Source organism: Electrona antarctica (genome assembly GCF_951216825.1).
Source record: "Electrona antarctica genome assembly, contig: scaffold_25, whole genome shotgun sequence".
NCBI classification, from domain to species: Eukaryota; Metazoa; Chordata; class Actinopteri; order Myctophiformes; family Myctophidae; genus Electrona; species Electrona antarctica.
In genome coordinates, this window is record NW_027637034.1 from 10,502,536 (window position 1) to 10,515,493 (window position 12,958).

At 44.8% G+C, this 12,958-nt stretch overlaps 1 protein-coding gene across 1 annotated transcript; it reads left to right on the forward strand.

Moving 5' to 3' along the window:
* Nucleotides 1–10,060: 10,060 nt before the first annotated feature.
* On the forward strand, nucleotides 10,061–11,731 carry LOC306919275 (E3 ubiquitin-protein ligase arih1-like; the record flags this gene model as incomplete). The annotated part of the gene is made up of 1 exon (XM_079532088.1): nucleotides 10,061–11,731. The coding sequence occupies one exon, from the start codon at nucleotides 10,061–10,063 to the stop codon at nucleotides 11,729–11,731; it is 1,671 nt and encodes a 556-aa protein (XP_079388214.1).
* Nucleotides 11,732–12,958: the final 1,227 nt, after the last annotated feature.

Genomic DNA, 12,958 nt, shown 5'->3' on the forward strand with positions numbered 1-12,958 from the left:
AAAGTTGAATGGAATTCCTGTCTCCGTGTATCATTTCCACGTTTGAATCAGTATAGAATAGATTAATCAAGGATTACAATAATAATAATAATAATAATAATAATTATAATAATAATAATAATAAGAAGAAGAAGAATCATTATTATTATTATTATCAGCAACATTGTCTGACCAGCTGAAAGGCATATCTGCATGAACATAAACGAAGGTAGTAGGCCCAAATAAAAAAGAGTTGAAATTCCTGTTTCCGTCTCATTTCCAATACGTTTGAAAGTATATAGATTAATCAAGTATCCTTCCGGATAATACTAATACTAATAATACTAATACTAATACTAATACTAATACTAATACTAATAATACTAATACTAATACTAATAATAATAATAATAATAATTGTAGGCCTAAAGCCATGCACCCCCGCATCAGCCAGGTGACAATAATCACAAGTGATTTGACCAATTACAAACATGAATGTAGATTCACGCACCTATTTAAATGAGCCTTGCCAGTCATCTGATCTCAACAATCATGGCATACCTGGCTCTGTTAGAGGACGTGAATGCAGCAGCAGCAGCAGAAGAAATAATTGAAAATGAGGATGAGCCCCGTGAACGCCTCCGGGCCCAACGGGTCTTCAGAGACCGGGCTGACCTCCTGGCAGAGGATGACGGATGGCTGATGAGCCGATTCCGTCTCCCAAGACATGTGCTGATCGATTTGTGTAACAGGCTTGATCCCCTGTTGAGGAGGAGCACCAGGCGCTCACGCGCCATACCTGTCCATGTACAGGTGCTGTCCACGTTGGGGTGTCTGGCCACCGGGACTTTCCAACGTGAGATCGGGGATAGGTCTGGCATCTCACAGCCCTCCATCAGCCGAATGATGCCCTCAGTGTTGGAGGCTATTAAGTCCCTCACTGAGGAGTACATTCGGTTCCCATTCGTTGACGACCAGCAAACCGTGATTAAGAGAGACTTTTATGAGATTGCTGGTCTTCCGAATGTGGTTGGCGCGATTGATACTGTACTCATGTGCGTATTAAACCACCATCGGATAATGATTATGCATACATCAATCGCAAAAACTACCATTCGATTAATGTGCAGGTGATCTGTGATGCCAACCTATCCCTCCTCAACGTGGTAGCCCGGTGGCCAGGGGGTTCTCATGACTCCTTTATTTTCAGAAACGGGAATATAGGAATCCAACTAGAGGCTGGTGCACTGGGCGGCAGGAGCTACCTCGTGGGTGAGTATAGGCTGTGTTAAATATCGAATACATGTACTTTAATGTATTACATTTACTAAATTTTCGGTGGGACTTGTGTTCTAGGTGACAAAGGCTATGCAATGGCTGACTATTTAGTCACGCCATTGTAGGATCCAGCGACTGCCCAGGAGCGCAGTTTCAATGCCGCTCACATCAAAACCTGTGGTACAGTGGAGCGCTGCATTGGCCTGCTAAAGGGTGAGATGCTTGGTCACATGTGTATACTAGTAGCCTAGCTCTTTATTTTCTGACATTTATTATTTGTATATTTACGTTTCATGCATTCGTTTGTATCAAAGGCAGGTGGATTTGCTTGAGCAGCAATGGGGGCACGCTGTTGTATAAGCCAGTGAAGGCATGCAATATTATCTTGGCCTGTGCGGTGTTGCACAACATTGCCCTGGTAAACGGCGTGCCCCTGGACGAAGACGTTGTCCAGCCAGATGAGCCGATGCCCATAGACCCCCCCACCGGAAAACCCCTACCCGAGGGCTAGACAGAGGAGAGAGGACCTCATAAGGCGGTTCTAAAAAAGTAAGTTAAGTATACAGTTTGGAATTGGCCCAGATACGTTACACATGTTAAAATGCACTTCACTTTTGTCTCACTTCATTCAAAGAGGGTTTAAAAACATTGGCATATAACAGCAAAGGCAACGAATTGAAATATGGGCACCTATAAGCTCGATGTAAAATCAAGGCATATAGCAAAAAAGACCCTTGTTTAATAAATACTCTTTGCACAATGTTTACTCCCAATTTTTTATTTATTTATTCTGCAGTTGGCTGCCGACTCGATCCACACTCTCCGTGAGGTTTATAATGGATCTATTAATGTCCCTCAGGGCCTGAACAATGTCACGCTGCCCGGCCAGGACCGCGTCGTTCAGCACCAGGGCTGTTGCCTGAGCCTGGCGTGGGGGACCTGCAGGAGCAGAGGAAGGGCGCGCGCTCTCACCGCGAGCCCCCCCTCCCGCACTGCTGGCTGGCTCTGGAGTGTTGGGCGCGTGAGGGGATGGACGCACTCTGCCACCCTGCGCCCCCCCTCCCGCACTGCTGGCTGGCTCTGGAGCGTTGGGCGCGTGAGGGGATGGACGCGCACCGCCACCGCGCGCACCGCTGCTGTGAGCTGGTGGCTCACCACCACTGCAGCTAGGTTGCTCTGAAATGACATTGGATAGGCCTAATAAATAAATACAAACTTCAACCCGTATTTGAATGTGTGAATGTTGTACTCATTTCCTATAGGGTCCAATGATAGGTTTTGGTTACTGGTATATGATATAGGCTAGTTTACTTACAAGTAAGACGCGCGAACGCGGGAAGTGAACGCAGCTCGTAAATTGCAATAACAATTAGAATAAATTACGTACTTTTTTAAGGGTTTTTTTAAGTTCTATTTTTTTTGTTTAAGATTTTTTTTAAGTTAAGTTTTTTTTAAAGTTTTCTTTTTAACTTTTTTTTTTTTTTTAAGTTTTTTCTTTTTAACTTTTTTTTTTTAAGTTAATTTTTTTTTTAAGTTAAGTTTTTTTTAACGTTTTTTCTTTTTAACTTTTTTTTTTAAGTTAAGTTTTTTTTTAAGTTAAGGTGTGTGTGTGTGTGTGTGTGTGTGTGTGTGTGTGTGCGCGTGCATGTGTGTGTGTTTTTGTGTGTGATACAGCTGCGCCCTCTGGTGGTGGGCGGGTGGTGTTACAGCGTGACACACACACACACAGACACACAGACACACAGACATGATCTGCTGGGTCTCATAGTAAATGCTCACTGCGTTCGCAACCATCATCAGACACGGCAGTGTCGCCGCCGGGCACCTCCAGTCCCTCAATGGACTCGGGTCCTATAATAGACACAATTCGTTGCTCCACCTCTGTGAGGGTGAGGTCTGGATCAGCCTGGTCAGAGGATCACAATGGAAATAAAATGAGCTCCCGATTTTTAAGCAATTACATTTAATCAACCCGTTAATTTTGTCTCAAGTAAACAATCAACAATGTCATATAACATATAGCTTTATACCTGACCACCACCAGTCAGCAGCTGAGCCTGGCGGATCTGGGACGCTTTCTTTTTGGTCCACATTTTTATGTCCGACCACTTCTTCTTGACCTAATGAACGGTATAAATTAGCCCTTCTCCAAATAGGCTATCACATATGTATATTTATTATTCAAATCTATTATAGATTTGTATATCCAAGTATATTCAAGCATGTCAAACAAACCTCTGCTCTTGTCCTTAACACCTGGGAGACGCTGTTCACTCTGTCGGTGATGCGAGTCCACACCTTTGTTTTTTTGTCATTCCCGATACCACTATTGGCGCCGGCAAATAGCACTTTTTTGTTGAGATCCACCTCGGTTGTGAGAACGTCGATTTCGGCCTCGGAATAATTCCGTTCCTTTGCCGTCTTCCGTTCGGCCATTGCTGCAAAACCGAGGGTGCGGCTAGATTTTATAGGGCGTGCCAGATTGATTTCAGCCGTCACATTTATTACTGCTAGGAATGAAATTAGGAAGGAACAGCTGTCTGCGATCACTTTGTAAATGCCGACCCGACGTGGGTGTACTACGAATCCTACACTCGAATTTGGGGCAGATTTTACACTCAATTGATAAATGAGGGCCTATGTCTCTATTCAATGCTCAAAGTTATTTGTCTTCACAGGGATATAATATTAAGGTAAACTAACGAGGCCTCGTCTCATTGTCTGCGTAAAACGGTAACCGATTAGTGAGTGACTACTATAGGGTACTAGTGAGGAAATCTTTATAGCCTGCCCTGTAGCCTTCTTGGCTGGGAGTAAAATAGCCTATATAGCCTGACAGCCTGTCGATATATAAAAAGGGATTTGAAAAACAGGCTGTAGGTATAGGTATTGTTGGGCAACATGAACAGTGTTGTAGTCGTGGTACATGCACTATTAAAACATGCAGTGATGCAGACGTTATTATTTAGAAACGTATGGTTTAAATGCTTAATCGTATCCCCCCCCCCCCCCCCCCCCCCCCCCCTAAACCCCTGGACATTAATGGGTTATTAATCTCGAAGTTAAAATATAAGTAGTAGGCCTAGGCAAGTCTACATGACATAGCTCATAGCTGTCTTTATTTGGAGCGCCGAGAGGCCAATTGAATAGAACAGATGTTTGTATGTATGTATGTATGTATGTATGTATGTATGTATGTTTATCATTTTATTAAACACTCAATAGGCCATAACGGGACTTTGTCTCATTCCTCATATACTATAGCCTATATTATATTAATATGGTTTCTTACCTCAGACATGTGGCTAGCCTCTGTTCCGGATCAATAGGCTCCCTGAAGTTGGTTGTCTCCTTCTGGAGACGTGGAGTCAGCTGTCGGAGCAGTTCTTCAAATTGTCCGAGGGACATTCGGAAATACTGCCTGAATTTCCTGGGGTACTTTTTGAGCTCCTGAATGGTGGTGTGGAACTCACCCATGTCCTTTCGCAAGGTCAATATTGGGTGTACCCAAAAACTCCTCTTAGTTCTCTTTTTATTCTGCAAAACCATAACTAGCTCTTCATCACTTGATGTCGAAGAAGACTCCATTGTGGCTGTAGCGCGAAACAACTCCCGCCGCGCCAGTGACGCGAAACAACTCCCGTCTCCCGCCACTCAACTCCCGCCACGCCAGTGACGCCACGGCCCACGAAACAATGTATTTATTAATTCCCGGTTCTATAGCAGCAATAGTGGGGAGGTGCTGACCACGGGAGACAAAACTTGTAAAGGGCAGCTTGTATTCACGATACAAAAAACTTTTATTAAAGACCAACGTTTCGGCACCTGCAGTGCCTGCAGGGTATTAAAGAAAGGATACCAATTGTGACATAAAGCGAGAGGAGAGGTGGAGCAGGAGGAGGAGGAGGAGGAGGAGGAGAGGAGAGGAGAGGAGAGGAGAGGAGAGGAGGAGGGAGAGGAGAGGAGAGAGGAGTGGCTAATCGCACAATACGCGTCGCATAGATGTGTACACTGTATAGGCAAACGCGAATAAATTCGCCGGGCAAATACTTCGCATTTTCGGATCGCTTATTCGCATCGCGTCGCTAATTCGCCAGTGTGTAATGACCTTAACACTAAAACATTCCAGGTGACTAAAACTAAATGAATACTATTCAAGAGACTGTGACTAAAACTAAAATCGAAATTTCCTGCCAAAAACAACACTGCAGAAAAGCAAGCCCACGCCGTTTATTGCAATAACAACAGCTGATTACTTTGAATGTCTTCACAGCCGCTCTCTCTCTCTCTCTCTCTCTCTCTCTCTCTCGACGTACAGCCATGCCAGCTCTTATCGTGGAGTACGTGGACCACACCTTGGCGCGTTCTCAGGTGGACCTTGGACTGTATTTATAGAGTTCAGCTTGTAGATTATCTTTCCACTGGGTCCAATGCTAGTCTATGAGGAGGGAGATCGAGTATCAAAGACGTGCTGTACCGTACTACTATCTTCAGTCACTCTGTTCCAGAATGAAGACTGCCGGAGCTTTGCTGGTTCTACTGCTGTGTCTCTCTGACGCTGGAGCTCAGGGGGAGAGAAGAGTGGTTCATGAGAGAGACAACCATGTAGAAGCACCGTCTGACGTCTCGGCTGAGTTGGACCTACTGCGAGACTTTGTGCTTAGCCTGGCAGACACGGTAGTAGTACTGGGAAACAACAAGGTGACAGCCAGTGAAGGAGACGTCCAGGAGCTGAGAGACATCATGGCAGTACAGGGACAGATGCTGAAGAACATGGAGAAAGATGCCAAGGAGCAGAGAGACTTGCTGTCTGATCTTCGGTTGGAGTTGGCCATCACCAAACATGAGATGGAAGGTATGGAAAAAGAACATACAGTATGCAGGTTAGAATGGTCAAGAGGCAACATGCTTGTTGTGCCAAAAATGTTGCTTGAATAATGTGTAAAGGTACAGGCTGACATGTTTTCACAATCTTTCTCTGTGAAATGTTTTCCAGAAATGGCTGCCGAATTGACTGCCAGCCAGAAGCAGGTTGAAGTCCTCCAAACCAGACTCAGTAGCAGTGAAGACCAGATCCAGTCCAGATTCAGTACCAGTGAAGACCAAGTGGAGAACTTGAAAACAGAAAGTGGAGGTAAATACCTCCCACGGGGCAGCACACCCAAACCTAACCTTAACCCATGTCTAACCAATGACTAGTCTAAACTATATGCACCCCAAATACTGTAGACCAGAATGATGTTCAGTCAAGGGTGCAGGGGTGCAGTACTTAGTTTAGACTAGTCATTGGTTAGACCAGTCATTAGTCCTACAACCTATCTCAAACCCTCACCCTAACCCTAACCTCCCACGGGGCAGCACACCTAACCCTAACCTTAACCCTCTCCCAACCCTTAACGCACCCCTCACCAACCTTAATCCGGTCGTTTGAACGCACCCCTCACCAACCTTAATCCGGTCATTTGAACGCACCCCTCACCAACCTTAATCCACATGCTATGTCTAACCAAGAAGTAACAACAATGGAAAGTAAAGTATAAGCAGCGTTGGGAAGTAACGGATTACAGTACATGTAACGCCGTTAGGTAATCAGAGTAAAAACAAGAAATGGTGACTTTCGTCATATTATTACCAGCAGCTTTTATATTTGCGGCGGTGGTGGTCCACAGAAAAGAAAATAGCAGATCTACAAGCTCCCAACGTGTGAAGATATGAATATGATGCAGTGTGAGCTTGTAGATAGGCTATTTTAACTATTTTATGTATTTTTGATTATTATATATTTAGTAAAGGAATGGTTTTGGTCATACAAGGTTTTCACCTGACAGCAATACATCTGACTATCAGTATCAGTCAGTTTGACCAGATTGCATTCAAATTGGCTACTATGAGTATGAGGTTTCCACTTGACAGCACTCACGCAGTTGGTTTGATTGACACCCGAACACATTGACATGTCAATCTTTCGTAAAACGAGAGTCTAAAATTGTGTAGAGTTTGTACACGCTCAGGTCGCCCATTCTCCAAACCATCATATATCGCATGATTCGCATCGCTCCGTCCGCGGTAGTATGCGTGGGAGTCTGCGAGTACTACAGTCACTGAGACTCAAATGTGTTACTGTCTGTTACCCATTAAATCAGCGAGTCTGCTGCCACGTTTTAGCGGCGCTCCGCTGTTATTTGCCCCCTCTATAGAGCGTCGCAGTCCCGCCTCCTACCCGGGACCAGGAAATGAAATCCAATGCATTATTCTCATAGACATTTCGTAAAGTATTTATTTAAAGACGGTTACGCCGCGGACAAAGCCAACTCGAGTCGTGACAACTCATGACAACACAAACAATATTTTGGACCAAACAAATAATTAGAAAGAAGAAAAAAACGGCAGGTTACAACACTTTTTTTGTTGTTTTTCTTCTTTCTAATTATTTGTTTGGTCCAAAATATTGTTTGTGTTGTCATGAGTTGTCACGACTCGAGTTGGCTTTGTCCGCGGCGTAACCGTCTTTAAATAAATACTTTACGAAATGTCTATGAGAATAATGCATTGGATTTCATTTCCTGGGCCCGGGTAGGAGGCGGGACTGCGACACTCTATGTCGTAACTGTTCTATTAGTTGGCTCAGAGCCATGGTCGAAACCTGTGCGATCATGGCTAATGGCTGGGAAGGTGCGTCACAGTGCGTGGCAGGCGAAATAGCCAATGCGAACTGTCTAATTGTAATACTTAGGCACAAACCAACTATTGTCGAAGAACAATATTGATGTAACTAAGAGATTCGCTGAGTGAGCTATATTTTACATACAGAGATTTAGAAGGAATAAGCAAAAGCGTGATGGGGCAATTCCTCCTCCTCCACTCCGTCCGCTGTGTCTCCTGCATGAGTAGGCGAGAGTCGAGATGACACTTTGTGGAGTGGGCGGTGGCTTCCAGGCGTGCGTGCGTGTGTGCGTGTGTGCGTGCGTGTGTGTGTGCGTGCGTGTGTGTGTGCGTGTGTGTGTGTGTGTGTGTGAGCCAATGGAGAGGGGAGGCAGTGTTGCCAGGTCCGCGAATTATAAGCGAGTTGGAATTATTAAATGGAATAATGTCTTATAAGCATCAATACTATGCTACAGTATAGCAGTACTTTGAGACCTTTAAGTAAAGTGGCAACATTATGTAATGGTTATTAGCAGTTGTATCATTTTGTAATACCCTATAGCATGACTTTGTGACCTTTAAGTAAAGTGACAGAACTTTGTATAATATGCTATAGCATATTATTGATGTTTATAAGACATTATTCCATTTAATAAACACATTGGTTATAATGCATTATGACACAGACATTTCAGCACTTCTCTATGTGCCTTTATAACCAGCTAAGTTGTGATAGTTATAATGTGCTGTTCCACTGAGCAAAATAATGTATTATGACCAGCACTTATACTATGTTATAAACGTGGTTATTAGTTGTTATACATGATTATAAACATGTATAACGAGTGTTATAATGCCTTATAAGCACATTCTAATGCATTATAAATGCGCTATAATGCATTATAAAGACAACCTTAATATAAAGTGTTACCGTCGTCTGTGGCAGCCTTTAAATTTGTCCGTGGCAGTAAATGAGTTAAAAATCACACCCGTGTGAAGTGAGGAGCGCTCTTATCATTATACATCATCATCATCTCATGAATAACTGAATTAATTTGATTGGTTAGCCGATTTGTTCGTCTACATATGACGTACATTTTCCCTTCAAATGTTTGTGTTGCCACAAATTTACATCAAATTTGAGGCACATATGACCTAATTTCTCCTTTTCATTGTCAATGGCAAATATGAGACTGTGGGGACACACACACGTCATATTTGAGGCACATATGACCTAATTTATCCTTTCATTGAACTGAATTGAACTGAATTCATTGGTTAGCCGATTTGCTCGTCTACATAATGACCTAAATGTTCCCTTCATTGTCAATGGCATTTAATGCCACAAATTTACGTCATATTTGGCGGACATTTGGCGTAATTTCTCCTTTTATTGTCAATGGCAAAATATGAGACGTGTGGGGTCTAAAGCTGTATATAGGAGGGCCCCTCAACAAATTTCGCTGTGGACTTCCTGGTACCCTCTCAATGACCTCTGGAGTTGACCTGACCCCTTTTTATCACCACTGGTATAGAGCGTCGCAGTCCCACCTCCTGTCATGACAGGCCCAGGAAATTAATCCCAATGCATTTTTCCCATAGACATTTCAAAAAGTATTTATTTAAAGACGGTTACGCCGCGGACAAAGCCAACTCCAGTCGTGACAAATCATGACAATAAACACAATATTTTGGACCAAACAAACAATTACAAAGAAGAAAAACAACAAAAAAAGTGTTGTAACCTGCCGTTTTTTTCTACTTTCTAATTCTTTGTTTGGCCCGAAAAATTTTGTTTGTTGTCATGATTTGTCACGACAAGAGTTGGCTTTGTCCGCGGCGTAACAGTCTTTAAATAAATACTTTCTGAAAAGTCTATGAGGAAAATGAACGGAGAATCATTTCCTGGGCCCTGGTAGGGGGCGGGACTGCGACACTCTATTACGTCTTTAAACAAGACACAAGTCTGTTTTGAGCTCTGTTACGTGTTAGCAACGATGATGTCATCAAATGTTTTGTCCAATCAGTGCGTAGCTGTGGCGCCTGAGCTCGGGAGAGTATAAGTAAACATGGCACACGTCCCGCATCCATCATAACGAACGGTCTCTTCGCCCAACACCCGAAGGTTTATGGTATTAGTACGTGGGGGACTTGAGTACGAATGGAGAAAAGCTGCAGACTGGAGATGTTAGGGGAAATGCAACTAGAGGAGAAAAATAACCGCCAGCTGATGGCAGCCCTCGAGGACGAGAGGGAGGATGAGAGCGACGAAGACTGCGAGGATGCGATCCAATCGATATTGGAAGATGTTTGGGCAGAGCAGGACGGCGACGATCATGTGACTCTCTATCCTGGGGAGTCGGATGCCACTGGCACCATGGTGGACGGACGGGAATGGGAGGACGAGAGCGACGACTCTCGCGGTGGTGGACACAGACCGGGGCACCAGGAGGAGGACTACCGCCACGAAGTGTTGACCACCGAGCAGCTTGTCCAGAACATGGTGGAGTGTGTCCGGGAGGTCAACGAGGTCATCCAGAACCCTGTGACGATCACGCGCATTTTTCTCAGTCACTTCAACTGGGATAAAGAGAAGCTGATGGAGAGGTACTTTGATGGAAACCTGGACAAGCTGTTCTCCGAGTGTCACGTGGTCAACCCCAGCAAGAACTCGCAGACCCGTCCTCCGATCAACATGGCGTCGACTGCACAAGATGTCCCATGTGAGATCTGCTATCTCGATTACCCCAACACTTCCTTCACAGGCCTGCAGTGTGGACACAACTTCTGTATGGAGTGCTGGGGATATTACTTGACCGACAAAATCATGAAAGAAGGAAAGGGACAGACCATTTCTTGTCCTTCTCATAAATGTGACATATTGGTCGATGACGACACGGTCATCCGTCTCATAACGGATTCAAAGGTGAAGTTGAAGTACCAGCATATAATCACAAATAGTTTTGTAGAGTGCAGCCGACTGCTAAAGTGGTGTCCTGCACCTGGATGCCATCACGTCATCAAGGTCCAACATCCAGATGCCAGGCCTGTGCGGTGCAAGTGTGGCCATGAGTTCTGCTTCAGCTGTGGAGATAAGTGCCACGATCCTATCGGGTGCAAGCGGCTGAAGGCATGGTTCAAACTATACAACAAAGAAAGTGAATGCGTGAACTGGATTGCAGCAAACACCAAGGACTGTCCAAGATGCCACACTCCGATCGAGAAGAATGGTGGCTGCAATTGGGTGATTTGTGGGAAGCGGAGCTGCGGCATTCAGTTCTGTTGGATCTGCCTGAAATGTCCAGATTCAAGCTATGGTGCCCATAACTGCAATAGTTACAAAGATGATGCCGGGGCAGCCAAAAGGCGCTCCATTGCAGCCATGCGGAGACACAGGTTCATGTTCTATTTTAATCGCTACCTGAACCACAAGCAGGGCCTGCGCCTCGAGGAGCGTCTCTACGCTAACGTCAAGGAGATGATGAAAGAGGTGACGCTGCACATGATTGACGTGCAATTCCTGAAGACGGCGGTGGATGTGCTGGGCCGGTGCCGCTCCACGCTCATGTATACCTACGCCTTTGCCTTCTACCTCAAGAAGAACAACCAGGCCGTCATATTCGAGAACAACCAGGCGGATTTGGAAAACGCCACCGGTGTGCTGTCTGGCTACCTGGAGAGGGAAATCGCCCAGGGTTCCCTGCAAGGCATCAAGCAGAAAGTGCAAGACAACGTCAGATACTGTGAGAGCAGGCGAAGAACGCTGCTAAAGCATGTGCACGAAGGCTATGAGAATGACCTCTGGCAATACAACGTGGATCTGCATATATAGGCTCTTGATTATTGACAACAAAATGTGAAGTGAGGGGTGCTCTTATCATCGTACATCATCAATACCTTCATCCGAATTAATACAATAATGAAACTTTCTCCAAAATCCTACCAAGAAAGAGTGTACATTCTCGCAAGTGTATTTCTATAGGATTGGAGTCTGTAGAATCACACCTGTGTGAAGTGACGGGCGCCGTACCAACCCTTATCATCTTACATCCTCGTGATATCCTATAACATATGGCGATTTGCTCAGTGACAGACAAAACAAACATTAAACTCTGTTCGTTGTTAATGGGATTCAATGTTTGTGTTAGTGACAAAACAAACATTAAACTCTGTCCATTGTCAATGGTGTTTTTAATGTTTGTCTAGACAAGACAAACATTACACCTTACACAAAAGATCACACCCAGTGTGAGTAAGGAGTATCTACTCTGTTTGATGAGTGTGTGTTGGTATCCAGGCAGTACTACTGTGCGTGCGTGCGTGCGTGCGTGCGTCCGCCCGCCCGTGTTTGTGACCGCAGTCACATCCAGTCAAATCTGATTCTGTGATATCATGGCCCAACCATTCACACTGCATTTGTGAGCAGATTGGTTCTGTCACAGATCTGTGTTTGATTCAAATTTGATTCAAAGCTGATTTCAGGAGATCCGTCTCGGTCTGAACGCAGTAACCTGATTCTGAATCGGGTTCCATGTGACTCATTTGTGTTTAGAAAAAATATATACTGATTCCAATCTGGATGTGACACAGATCTGATTCAGGCTGGATTTGGCTGCCAGTCTGAACTCTGAACACACAGATCTGTGACAGATACGATCTTCAACAACTACAAGGTTATTGGACGTCTATCTTTAAACACCTTGCTTCCGAAGCCTGCTGGAACATAGAGTTGTCACCATGTGCAGAGATAGTGTTGTTTGGGGTTGAACCAGATCACCAACCTATTGGGAGGGGTATAACCATAGAGTAATACAAGGATAGAGACACAGTCTGTAGTGCTGCCGCCTCACAGCTAGAAGGTCCTGGGTTCGATTCCCGCTGGGGACGCTTTCTGTGTGGAGTTTGCATGTTCTCCCCGTGTCCCCTAGGGTAGGTACCCTCACAAAAAACATGCAGTAATCCTGGTCTCTAAACTGCCTCTGATGGGGGGGGGGGAGGAACTGGTCGGAATAACGTTTTCCTACCACACGCTACGTCCGGCCTGGGAAATTCCCCCCTG